The sequence below is a fragment of the Lacerta agilis genome, chromosome Z (genome assembly GCF_009819535.1).
Source record: "Lacerta agilis isolate rLacAgi1 chromosome Z, rLacAgi1.pri, whole genome shotgun sequence".
NCBI lineage: Eukaryota > Metazoa > Chordata > Lepidosauria > Squamata > Lacertidae > Lacerta > Lacerta agilis.
The window spans coordinates 43,141,770-43,155,528 of NC_046331.1; the positions used below are offsets into that span (position 1 = coordinate 43,141,770).

The 13,759-nt window shown below is 44.5% G+C and overlaps 1 protein-coding gene across 1 annotated transcript in view; it reads right to left on the minus strand.

Annotated features, from left to right (window-relative positions):
- LOC117039894 (transmembrane 9 superfamily member 2-like) overlaps nt 1–13,759 on the minus strand; it is a 47,672-nt gene that overhangs the window by 11,785 nt on the left and 22,128 nt on the right. The window contains exons 9-16 of the mRNA XM_033137259.1: nt 13,144–13,252; nt 9,801–9,933; nt 7,444–7,563; nt 6,488–6,545; nt 4,148–4,307; nt 3,479–3,630; nt 2,378–2,489; nt 1,434–1,605 (exon numbers count right to left, since the gene is read on the minus strand). Of these exons, the coding sequence (XP_032993150.1) occupies nt 1,434–1,605; nt 2,378–2,489; nt 3,479–3,630; nt 4,148–4,307; nt 6,488–6,545; nt 7,444–7,563; nt 9,801–9,933; nt 13,144–13,252 (1,016 nt within the window). The remainder of the gene's footprint in view (nt 1–1,433; nt 1,606–2,377; nt 2,490–3,478; nt 3,631–4,147; nt 4,308–6,487; nt 6,546–7,443; nt 7,564–9,800; nt 9,934–13,143; nt 13,253–13,759) is intronic.

Below are 13,759 nucleotides of genomic sequence, written 5' to 3' on the forward strand. Positions count from 1 at the left end.
TGCCTTATACAGATTCAGACTACAGTATTGGGTCCATTTAGTTCAGTAATACCTACACTGACTGGCAGCAACTCTCCAGGGTTTTTCCAGAGAAAAGTTTTTTTTCCCACCAGCCCCACCTGGAGTTGCCAGGGATTGAACCTGGGAACCTTCTGCATGCAAGGCAAATGCTCTGCCATAGAGCTAAAGCCCCCACTCTACCCTTGCCATCAGCCAAAAGCCTTTACAGAGTCTTGTGGCACCTTAAAGACTCAAAATATCATAATAAACACCTGATAATTTTGTTTGTCTTTAAGGTGCCAAAAAGACTCTTTGTTTTCATGAATACCAAGAGAAACATGATTCTAGCAGAATTTGGGGAATTATTATTTTTTCACTTTTATCATGTTATGCTCCATGAATACTCTATCCATTTGTAAGCTCAATCCACCCTTCAAATGCACATTGTCCTGGTTCACACGTACATTAAGAAATCAGCATATGTGCACATTTGATTACCGGCAGGTGAATGTTAGAAATCTCCTTTCAGTGCTGAATGAGCCCTTTATATGACAGAAGAGCATTCACAGCCTCATAGTAATACTCTGGAAAAAAGCACCCAGAATAAAATGGCCCAGGAATGCATGAATTAATGATGGCCCTATTCAAACCCAAAATTTAAAGCAGTATCACACCACTTTAAACAACCATGGCTTCATCCAAAGAATCCTGGGAACTGCAACTAACTAAGGGTGCTGAGAGTTGTTAGGAGACACCCCACCCCAGTCCCCTCACAGAGCTACAATTACCAAAGTTCCCTAGGAAGGATTGATTGCTGAACCATTCTGGTACCTGTAACTCGGTGAGGGGAATAGGAGTCTCCTAAGAACTCTCAGCACCTTTAACAGACTGGTTCCCATAATTCTTTGGTGGAAGCTCCAGCTGCTGAAAGTTGCATCAAAGTGCATTAAATGTATGTTGGGAAGGTGGTTGATGCCTTTGTGCTCTGAGTGGGTCCCATGTGTCACATGCTCTAATCCCACCCATACTCCTATCTTGTGCCTTACAGATGTTTTAGACTACAACTCTGAACATCGCTGACCATTGGCCTTTCGTAGTCCCGATCATATGGCAGCCACCCAGATAGGGAAGGCTGTTTAAGCCCATATTGTGCAATACTGGGACTTTAAGATAACAGGGGTGGGGGAGAAAGGAGGAGCTCGCAGCTGAGTAGCAGAGTATGAACCTTGCAAGCAGAAGGCCTCACCTTCAGTCCATAGCACCTCCTGTTCAAAGGATCACAGTCAGGACGACTCACCTAAGGCAGAGGGCAGAGAATCCTGACTTGCATGGAACCAAGTCTAGCTTGGTAAAAGGTGCCTTCGCATATGCTCCTAGACATAAGACACATCTTCCAACTCTGAGACACTCAAAGACTTGAGAAATCGACTCACCAGTGAAAAGGAAGAAAATCAAGACCATGATCATTGTATATCCGAAGTATAAAATGGTGCTGGCAGTTCCTGTGATCTGAAGTTTTGAGAAGAAATAATGGACTGCATAGATGAAGAGATAGACGGCGGTGAAGCTGCTGGTTAAGAATGACCTCCACCACCAATGATAATCCTAGAGGCAAATCAAAAGAGGTTGAGAGGCAGGGAAAGCATGAAAGACCCCCCCAAAAAAAAATGCTTCCCATGTTTATTTAGTGGACCAGCCTTAAGCTGTCCTTGCACCTGTACACACTTACTAGTCTGAATTTTATGCTTTACTAGTCTGAACTTTATGCTTTATTAGATTTGTTTCCTAGAATTCTATTTCACAAATCCCTGCAGGACAAATCTGGCCTACCAAGCCACTTCCATGGCCTGCCAGCCCCTGCAAAGTTAGGTGCTTCTTTGGGACAACAACCTATGCTTTTGGGGTTCTTTCATTCCAGCTGGTATGCAGATGCAAACGCATCTTGAGGATACATTACAAAAGACTGATTTGGCACTGAAAGCTGCAGCAGTCTGTTACGTTGGCAACAACAAATAGAAAGGGAGGGAATCCTCAGTTTCACTCCCCACCCCTTGGTATCTTGGCCTACTGCCACCATGCAGAAGTGTTTTCCTCTGCCGCTACTCCTAAACAGTTGCCCTCACAGCCAAGCTGCTTATTCCACAGAAAGGAGTCCAGGCTTCCCAAGCACAGCGTCACCCACTTTCCCTTCCAACCAGCAGGTCTACTACGCACAGCTGGCAGCCGCAACACACATAAATCTTTCCAACGCAATGGGGCACTGATGCACCAGCAAACTGCAGGTGTTGGCTCAGCCTCCCTGATGCTGCCAGCTGGCAGCCGATTCCCGTCCAGCAACATACTAAGCTTGGCAACGGAAGCGGCAGGTCGGTTTTACCTCGGCACATAGATGAAAATAGCACAGCAAGACCGTTGCTTCTGAGCATGTAATCAGGAGGATGATAAAGACTAAGAACAAGAAGCCGAACATGTAGTACATTTGGTGAGACCTGGAATGAGAGAAGTCACCAGGTCAACCTTTGCCCAAGATCTCTGCACCCGCCCTCCTTTCTCAAGGTTCAGCATCATGAAGTCCTAACAAGGTTGGAGATGGCACTGTCACAATAGGAAGAGTCCCAGCCCCCCCCCCATTGGTTAAGGACTACAGTTCATGATACGTTTAATGCCTGGCAATTAGGCTGTGGTTTTTGAGTATCCAAAGCCACAAATTCTCAGCCAAACTAGCTTCCCTCTGTCAGGTTCCCACCTCTCACCTACCTGAACTCAGAAGCCTCTCTCTATCACATACCAACTTATGCACCTGTGCTTCTGAATAAGTCGCTGTTCTGTACATAGATTACCAACTGGAAGGCAATGGGTCCAGAACAGTGACTCAAACAGACACACAACAGCTTCAGGGTGTGATTCAATTTTAGAACCACTTTCTAAGTATGCAAGATCCTCTCTGGCTCCTTTCGTGGCCCAACTGAAATTCTATATAAAACATTCTATGGAACTTTATAAATAAACTTCCATAATTGGATAACATCAATTCCTGAATGATATATTGGTTAGTTTGGATGTTGCTTCATTGTAAAATATATTCTCTTTTTCTGCACTTTTTTGTTCCTTTCCCAAGTTTTTTTGAGGTCCCTCCCCTTTTGGGGGCATTTGGGAGCTGTATATCAGCAACATCTGTATTTCATTGCACTCACTTCCCTTCAGTTAGGGGCAAGATCTTTAAGGGATCTGCACCCAGACTAGCCCCTGCTGTTTTGAAGAACAAATGAATGTCCAAACCCCAGCAGGAGGCTATGGGAAGGAGACAAGCCCAGAGCAGTAAACCATGCAGAGAGCCAGCAGGCAACCTCTTCTATAGATGGGTGCTTTGGGCAGACACAGCAGTCTTTCTTCATTTAATTATTTCTCACAAAGAAACAGCAGTGTGCCCGGCATGTAGCTTGGTAAGTTCGAATTCAGAAAAGGGGAAAATACTCACCAAATGCTGTTTAAAATGAAGAAGAGCTGGATAAAGATACACCCAAAGGGGAGGATGCCTCCCATGATGATGCCCGGAAGAGGCTTGGTGAAAAAGGACTGCTCTGGGATTTGACGAGGAATCTGGTTTGTACGCACCGGGTGCTCAATGGGCTAGGGAAAGTAAAAAAAATTAAAAAAAATAAACATGGCAGACACATCTAAGGAAACAGCAAAGCCACGTTTAAAAGGTGCAACAATTTCAATATGTAGAAATATGATTATTCCCACAACAGTGAATAATTATGGCTAATGCACCCAGGTACTTGGGAGGGCCATTTCTGATCTGAGTGAAAGACCACTGTGTAAGAAAAGCAGTCCCAAATCCAGAGATGTTCCTCTCTTTGCAGAAGACCCCCCTCAAAAACTTTCCATGGGCTGCTGTAGTTGAAATGCTACAGCCTGGAACTTCTTTAATTTGGCTGCAACACAGTGGTGCTATACCGCAAGAAGTCTTCTGGCAGTGATTGTGCAAAGGTTGCCAAACAACATGAATATATTTTCTCCTTCTGCTCATCATCCTTTAGACCCAGGTCCATGGGTTCAGGAAAGGAAAGGAATTCACAAGTGGTATAATAAGGAGCTTTTAATATGTATATATATAATACATTCTACTAAAATTCTAACCCACCTTCTCCTTGAATCCAAAGTATGCACCAACAAAGGTTAATGGGACAGATATTCCAAACCACATGGCCAAGATAGCAACCAGTGTGCCAAAGGGAATAGCAGCTGAGGATCCTTTCACCCAAAGAATAAGGTTCATTATGAAGAAGTCAGCAAAGACAATTCTGAGGGAACAGAAGACGACCAGGTTCAGTGTTGGCATGGCATTCCTAATTTAAGAACCTAACAAGAACCCAGATGGACCAGGACAAAGGCCCGTCCAGGCCAGTAGTCTGCTTTCACAGTGACTAACCAGGTGCCCCAATGGGAAGCCTGCAACCAGAACCTAAGAGAGCAACAGCAACTCTCCCTTCCTATGGTTTCCAGCAACTGGTATTCACAAGCATTACTACCTCAGACTGTGGAGGCAGAACCCTGAGGTTCCCCAGCCCCTTCCTAACCAACAGGTGCATGTAAGGGCCCTTCAAGGGAAGGAATTCATTTCCTTATCCTACCACAAGCAGCATCTATGCCTGCACCAATATATTGCGTCCTCTACAGAAGCCATAGTTTCACTGTAGCAAATTAGCAGCAGCTGAAACCACCACCATGCAATGAACAAAAGGGAGCATCAGCTGAACATCAGCTGGCTTCAGGCAAGGCCGTTGCCACACTCTGCAGCCTGGGACTCATTGCAAAAGCATTCTTAGAGCCAAAGGTACAATGCTCCATGCACTGCCATATTGGACCAAAAGCAAAGAGCAAGCCAATTCTAATTAAGTCATAGAAAAATTGTATCTTTCTTTTTCAGCCAGGAATATTTAGGGGGCAAATGCCATCTAATCTCCTGCAAGATGATATCCTTGCAAACCTATCACTGTTGTGTACAAAGGCAGGTTGTTGTTGTTGTTAAGCTCTGACTAAGCAAAGCAAATCTCTTTCACTCCTCCAAAAGGAGAAGGGGGTTGGGGGAGGGGAATCCTGCTAGTCTACAAATTCTCAAAATCAATCCAGTGTACGTAACTGCCTTGGGCTGTTTATGGCATTATGCAAATTTGCCGAACTAGCACAGCATAATCAAGACATCTGTTCTTATTTTGTGCTCTCCCCACTACCCCAGGCAATTATTCAACTTCTATGAAATTGAATTTGCACACTGGAATTTAAACTACCAGCGTGGTATTTTGCCATTTTGGACTTTGCCAAGATAGTCATCTAGATGACAGCCAAGATGTACATTTCTGGTTGGGACTTCTAGTGTCAGGCTATTTCACACCCTGCTGCCAAACAGTCAAATTTCTAGTCCACTGTCTATTGATATTTTTAAATTTTGAAATGAAAGGGTTAACACAACCATGCTTCCTAAGACTGTCAAGTCCCACATGTCACTTTGCAAGCAGAAACACTGGCAACACTGCCCTAACCATAGTTTGCTCAATACAGAAGTGACTCTTAACCATCTCAGCCTTGCTGATGTGGTCCAAACGAAAGCAGAGCAATATGTTTAGCAATGGCTGGGTTGCAGGAGTTGCCGGAAGGAGGTGTAAAAGGTGCCACCCAACCGCCGCAGGGACTCACTCTCCAGATTTGGGTAGACTTTACTCCTTAGCCTTTTCTCCTCCCAAAGATGTCCCACAAGGCAGCAGAGGTTTAGAATCTGAGACTCTTGACTTAAAGCACCACTAATAATCGACTAAAAGCCAATTCATGACACCATAGCTTGAAGAGTTTGCAAACCACAGTTAAGTTTTGCTTCAGTACTAAACAAACCACAGTTAAGGCACTCAAGACTTTCCAAAGATAGTTTGTTAAAATAGGAGAGGGATTTTGAAAACAAAGTGAAACAGGAACACATTGATGCACTTACAAACATGGGGATCTGGTTCATAGTTGCATGCACTCAAGAACATGGAAATGAAGAGGAGCTGCATGTGTACAACTGGATTAGATTACAACTGGAGTAACTGAATATGCACACTTCTTCAGATACACTGAAACAGAAGTCACCAGACCTTTATATATAGTGGGAGGGTGGGGTGGGGTTTTTGTCAGGAGGGTAGTAATTGACAAGTGATTGACAGGGTATGTTAAACCCGTTGACGTCTGGTGACTTCTGTTTCAGTGTATCTGAAGAAGTGTGCATGCACACGAAAGCTTATACCAAGAACAAACTTAGTTGGTATCTAAGGTGCTACTGGACAATTTTTTTATATATTTCGACTGCATCAGACCAACACCTACCTGAATCTAGAACTGGAGCAACTGTCAGTCATGTGATGTAAGAAGCATAGGCCTTTGTGCATATTAAGCAATTTGCAATGCAGAAAATGAGTTTTATAAAAAGAAAGGCATGGGGAATACTAACCCTGGACACAACAGAGCTGTGAGCAACACATTTGTCTTCCATTTTTCACCTCTAAATGCTGAGAAGAGGAGAAAAAGTAATCACTACATTTAACACATTTATAGTAGCTGGAAGAAAAAAAATTAAAGTCTCAATCATTTTAACACTAGATTGCTCACCATAGTACTATGAACTGCTCTGAATCTTCCCTGCTTATAGAATCTGAACCCCAAGGAGTGCTGATAATGATCCTCTGCCATAATTCAAACTGGCTCAATATCCTGTTCATAATTGACAGCCAGGATCCAGGAAAGCTTTTCAGGCTCTCTCCCCACCCTATGTATTTGTGTTACATTTCAAGCAAACCTCCCCATATTTCACAACTAATTTGCAAAGGGTCGTGAGAAAGAGAGAGGGCACTGCAGTTCAGAAAAGGAGTGGGGAGGAAAGCACTGCTAAGAACACCATTTTCTTATTCTGTTACCTCTTGGTCTTTCCCGTCCCTGCTAAACCAGTGAAAAATCACTGGCAGTTCCCATTCTACAAAGGCAGAAGGAAGGCTAAGAGATTTGACCCAGGACAGCCAATCAAGGGCTGGGCAGGAACCACCCTTGGCTTTCCACTTCCAAGTATGATCAGTGGAGGTGAATGGGGGCACTGCCCCCCCTCACCCCCAGCCAGCCCACACTTGCCTGCCTTCCAACATATAAACAACCCAGGGGGTGGTACTGTCTGTTGGCTTCCTTAGCCTCAGTGCTGCCCTTATAGAATTCAGATGGGAGGAGTATGATTTCAAAACTAGATTCAGAAGGCTCTGCCAGTCATTGGCTCTAACAGCCTATCATTGTCCTCCTACTGTTGCCCCCCCCCACCTTCCACCCTACCAGTCTCAATTGGGTACCACCAGCCGCTGAGCACAATCTCTGTGGTTTCAACGACAGCCTGGCCACATTCCATTACACAAGACTTGCACTTACTTTTGTACATCCGAGCAGATACGTAGCCTGCTGGGGTCCCCAGTAAGACCCACAGCACGACGGCACAGGTCATCAAGGCCCCCCTGTTGGCTGGCGAAAGGAATCCAAGGCAGGCAAGGACTGAAAGTGTGAACACAGAGAACAAAAGTGTGTGACAGAAGAGGTTCCCTGGTGTAAATTGGCGCAATGTTCCAAAAATGCAAATGTGCCCCCAGGGTTGAAACTTTCAAAACACAGGGTGAAGACATTTCCTATTTGTCCAGGCATTTAGATCTTGAAGTATATGATTTTCCAAGATACAGGTATTTACCAACTGCTGGTTTTACTGTATTTCAACTGCAATATTGTGGTTTTTAGTGATGGGAATTTTTTTCCATCTGTTTGCTTGATTGACCTGCTGTTAGCTGCCCTGTGCTCCATAAGGGAATAAAGGCAGGATATAATTTAAAGATCATAAATGTGCCCACCCAAAATCGGAATCTAAGGAGTTGCCTTATGTAAGTTCAGACCATTGGGTCCATCTAGCTCAATACAGGTTATCTCCCCACTAACGCAAGAGTCAACTTTCCTGGGTACCGTGCATACATGTGAAATCGCATATAGTGGGGAAAACCATCTAAGAAGCCAAACTCCGCCAAACTCCACCACAATCGCTCTCTCCAGACTTCCTTTCTCAAACTCCAACTCTCCACAGGCCTCAAAGGTCAATGCAAAGGCTCATGGGGTCAAAGCTGTAAAGGCCCCTGAGATTGCTACCCATTTCCCCACTCTTTTCATACCATATTTGCAGTTTTCCTGCTCTTTTCGGGCTGTTTCTGCCCCTTTCCAGACATTTTGCAGTTTAAAACATGTTATTTAATTATTTCCTGTGCCACACTTGTACACAGTTGTGGGGAGGTAGCAGCTCTCCAGGATTTCAGGTCAGGGGGCAGCCCTGCCTAGAGACATGAGGGGGCCTTTTGCATGCAAAGCAGGTGCTCTACCATCAAGATAAGGCCTTCCCCTCACCCACCAAGCTTTTGAAAGGGGTCAGGAGCCTGTGGGCCTCCAACTATCATTGGACTGCAACCTGTGTCAGCCCTGACCAATGGCCACAACAGCTGGGACTAATGGGAGTTAGGAGCCCAGCAAGCTTTTGGAAGGTCAGAGGTTCCCCATCCCAGTTTTAGAACAGCTTTATGTCCTGTGGGGAATCCTTTCCCCTATGAGAATCACCTGACAAGGAAGACCCATCGCAGGACCCCAATACGCTGCAGAGGCTTCTGGGACATGTCTGCAGACAAATGCATGGGAGCACTAGGCAGCCTCACTGAACTGCTGGGATGGCTCAGTCGGCGGAGCACAGGACTACAATTCTCCAGGTTGTGGGTTTGAGTCCTACGCTGGGCAAAAAAGATTCCTGCATTGCAGGGACTAGATGACCCTTGGGGTCCCTTCCAACTCTACCATTCTGCAGTTAGAACTGAGGGTGCAGATGATCAGTATTGATAGCAAGGCTTCTTCTGAAAGGGAAAGCCTGCTTGTCAGTACTGATCCTCCCAACCAAAGAACCCTTGGCAAGCTCCCAATGAAAAGAACCATGGAACTGTAGAATTGGAAAGGACCCTGGCAGCCATCTAAGTCCAACCCCCTGCAATGCAGGAATCTCAGCTAAAGCTCAGAGTTTCCTGAAACAACAAACAACGAAATACTCTGCCTTAGAAAAGTACACCATTCCTGTCTGTCTTTTTTGTGTGTGTGAGGGAAGGGTTGCAGCTAAGCAGTACACACCAGGTTCAACCCCACTGCATCTTCAAGTAGGACTTGGGATGCCTCCACCTTAAGCCACTGACAGTCAGCGTAGACAACAATACTGAGCTAGATGAAACAATAGTCTGACTTGGAATAAGGCATCCTCCTAGGTTTAGTCCTCAAGATCTCAGGTGGTTTTGTGACCACTCAGCTCCACTGTGCATAACTGTAGGGTGGTGAGCTTACACAATTATTATTTTTTAATCTTTTCTCCTGATGGCTACAGCTGCTGCCTCAAAGTATCCATCTTCCCAGCGGCCAGCTGTCCCCAGGTTTACCCAGGGTGGAATTGCACATGCAAAACAGGCAGCACAAGAACACACAGGAAGCTGCCTTATTCAGAGTCGGACCACTGGTCCATCTAGCTCAGTACAGTGAACACTGACTGGCAGCTGCTCTCAAAAGAGCCGCTGACAATCTGTGTAGACAATGCTGAGCTAAGTGGACCCAAGGTCTGACTTGGCATAAGGCGGATAAATATTAATAATAATAATGGTAATAACAAACACACAGAAAGCTGGTGTTGCATAAATAACGATGATTTCAGCCAACCTCCTGCTACTTACATAAGGTAATAAATGTCATTATGAAAATCTGCGTCCCTTGCCCCAGGAAGACAGAGAGCAGCATGCCCTTCCTGGGAGGCCTAAACACATCTCCATGGACCAGCTTCCACCCAAACTCCTCCTGGGCATCCTCCTGTAATAACATCTCTTTATTAGGCATACATCATGCAACAGTGAATTAGTACAAGCCAGACGTGAAATTCACTTTCCTAGCCTGATTATCTTCCAGGTTTTGTTTCTGAAGGCGACTAATTGCATCAGCGTTGTTACTCACTGGTTTTACAACTCCCTAATGGACTGCTGCTTGGGGGGAGGGAGCTTGCGTGTGCAGAGGATGCAGATATATTAAGAAACACTTATCTTGAGAAGGAGAAACAAACATTAACATGCTTAGCTAGAGTGCCGCAATGTTAATTGATATTAAACAAAAGATCATGTTCAATTTAAGTGGTATCACGAGCACTCAACACATTTATCCATCTTTGTCTTCTGTTGCCTAACAAGCCAGTTTCAAATCTGACATGAAAGGAAAGGAAATACCATGCCACAAAACCAAGGTCTAGGTTCTATCAGGTGTCATCTCCTGTGGTTTCCACACACTATAGGGTGGCACTATAGAGAGCAACAAGGCAGTGGAATAAAACATGAAATCAAAACGCTGTTCCAAATCAAAGATGCTGTGTTCTGCACCCCCAACACTGCTGAAGCATTTGATTCCCTCTTTTTCATCTGGGGTTAATTACTGCACCAATGTGACCAAATGTTAGCTTAAATTCTCTAAACAGATCTTTGTGGCAGAATACTCCTCCCCAAAACTAGTCACCCCTTTTTTCAGTCCGTATTGTTAACATCCTTAACTTTTCTTCTCGTTCCCAATGGCAGAGAACAACACATTCATGGCAAAGGTTTAGTGGTAAATTCCCTTTTCCAAGCTCAAAATTTCCTTCAAATCAAACATTGTGCAATGTATCTCAAAGTATTCGGCAATGGGCATCTCCATTCCTGTCCAGTTAACAAAAGCCAGTCTAGAAAAAGGAGGTGCCAACACTCACTTAAGAAATACTTGAGCACATATTTTGCTGAGCCTCCATGGCGAGATAGCTCAGGGGAAATTATTTTAAAGGGTTGTTCTGATACTTTTTTAAAAATGTGTTGCTAAGATGCCCCAATGAAGGCAATTCATCTTTCCAAATATAAAACACATTGGCAGTTTGCAAACATGTTTTTCTTTCTCTGGGTTGACTGGAGGCCTTTCTGGGAAGAGCGTGTTAGCCAACAGGCCACAGAGCTATTCTGAGAGTAACTCCTCTGAAAGCGACAACCTTGCTTCAAACACGTTCCTTCTCTACCAAATTTGCAGTTGGGGAAAACAATGAAATAGAAGCTCAATAACTTTCTTCACTTCCCTATCATTACCAATAGAAGCTACATTCCTTATTGAAACGTGGCCTGGAAATTGTTTCTTGCCCTCTGCAATCTTGTTCCTGCACTAAACAAAGACACTTTAGGTAGGATAAACTTTAAGAAGGGTGTTGACAAGCTGGAAGGTGTGCAGAGGAAGGAAACCAAGATGATCAAGGCTCTGGAAAGTAAGCCTTATGAGGAGCACTTGAAGGAGCTGGGTATGTTTAGCCTGGAAAAGAGAAGACTGATATGACAGCCATCTTCAAATATCTCAAGGGCTGTCACATGGAAGAGGGAGCATGCATGTTTTCTCCTGCTCTGGAAGGTAGGACTCGAGCCAATGGCTTCAAATTACAAGAAAGGAGATTCTGACTAAACATTCGGAAAAAACTTTCTGACAGTAAGAGCTGTTCAAGAGTGGAATGGTCTCCCTCAAAAGGTGGGGGGGGGGACTCTCCTTCCTTGGAGGTTTTTAAGCAGAGATTGGGTGGCCATCTGTCATGGATGCTTTAGCTGAGATTATTGCATTGCAGTAGATGATCATTGGGTCCTTTCCAACTCTAAGATTCTATGATTCTAGGTACTCAGGCACCCAGCAATTCTTCCACCCTCCAAAGGTGGGCACTTTCCATAGACGGGTGTGGCAGGACACATTCTATTCTATGTGACCTTGGTTGGAATCCTGGGAGCCAAATACCTAGGAAGCTGAAAGGAAAAGCTTCTATGGGGTTAGTTAAGAATATAAGTTTAAGGTTCCCCAACATATGATGTTTAGGTTGCCAAATCACTGCTCATGCAGCATATCTGGGGAAGTTTAACTCCCCCTGCAAAGAGACAATGCAGCAAAAAATATTTTCCCTAGAAACCTGAGACATAGAAAGTTCTTGCCGCACCAACACTGCCGTCTTTAAAGCTTGATAGTGTCTTGCCAGAGAAGAAATCAAATTACCTAAGTAAAGCATGAGAGCTGAGCCCCTGATTTGTTTCATATGAAGCAAAGCACTCCTCACCTTGGGAAAGCAGGATTTTTGTAAGGCTGTTCATTACTTCCAAATGACAGCTGATGGAAAGTCTGTATTTTGCAGACTTTTGCTTTAATTAGCTAAGTAAATACTACCTATTTGCTTAAAGTTTTAAGAGCTTTTCACTGAGGCCGCCACTGGAGCCACTTCCCAAGCAGACCACCTGTAGCTTTCTAGTGAGCTGCTGAGAAAATGGAAAGACAAAGGAAAGCAAGAAATGCCTGGCCTTTAGGAATATAGCTCCCAAGGAAGGCAACAAATGGTTGCTGCAGAAGGGGCAAGAGTTCCTCTGTCACCTCCCTCTCAGCTCTGCATCATCTGTTCTCCTTCTCCCACAAGACTAGAACTTGGGGGTCTTCCAGTTAAGCTGAATGTTGGAAGATTCAGGGCAGGCAAAAGGATGTACTTCTTTCACAGTGCAACTGTAGAATTTGCTCTCCCTAGGGGTAGCCATGGCCACAACCTTGTATGTCTCTAAAAGAGGATTAGAGAAATCAGTGTAGGTCAAGGCCATGAATGGATGGTAGCCATATTGCCTAGGTTCTACCTCCACTGTAGAAGGCAGCATGCCTCTGAATACCAACTGCTGGGGATCAAAATTGGTGAGAATTGCTGTTGCACTCATGTCCTGCTTGTGGGTGTCCCATAGAAATCTTTCTGATAACTGTGAGAAGAACAGGGTGGTGGAATAGGTGGGCCTTGGGCCTGTCCCAGCAGGGCTCTTCCTGTGTTCTTGTGTTAAGAAGGTAGGGAGCAAAGTGGCACATCTTGCCCTCAACCGTGAAGGAGGACTGCTATGCTAGCCTCCAGACTTCACAAACCTACTCAGAATCCCCCTTGTTCCAAGGAGCCTTGCAGCACTTGCACATTAGTACAGCTCTGCCCCCCCCTCAATTTCAGAACCCCATTTTACTTACCGAGGAGTCAATCTGGTTGTATCTTGCAATATCTTTATGCAAAGTCCTCAGAAGGATCATGGCAACCATTCCAGACAAGAAGAGCACAATTACAAGGGAATTCATTATGCTGCAAGTGAAAAGCAAACCCAGAGATAGTAAACCGATCCCATGTGGCATCAGACACAATTCTTAAGTCTATGACGTGGCACTGAACACTCGAGTCCAGAGCAGGAGATCAGTGCCAAAACTAGCAGCATTGCAAAAGTGATTAGAAACTTTAAAAAGGATTAAATAGTCAAAACTGAACAAGGGAAGGTGCTATGATGAACTGCTTGATGAAAAGTATTTTAGGTTGGGTTTTAGGTGTTGCCCTGACATCTCTAGGCAGGACTGGGAAAGACTCAACGACTGAAACCCTGCAGACCTGCTTTATGACAGGCTCTTAAAATATCTGACTTATGCCTTATAACCCTTCACTAAGCATTTCATGATTAAAATATATGTATCAGAAGCACACGTGAATATGAACTTTATGCCCCTTTGAACTCCGACACAAACCATGATTTGCACTAAACAGAGTTTAGATTCTAACCCATGAAGTGGGTTTCCAAGTACAGACAAGACACAGTTTGGT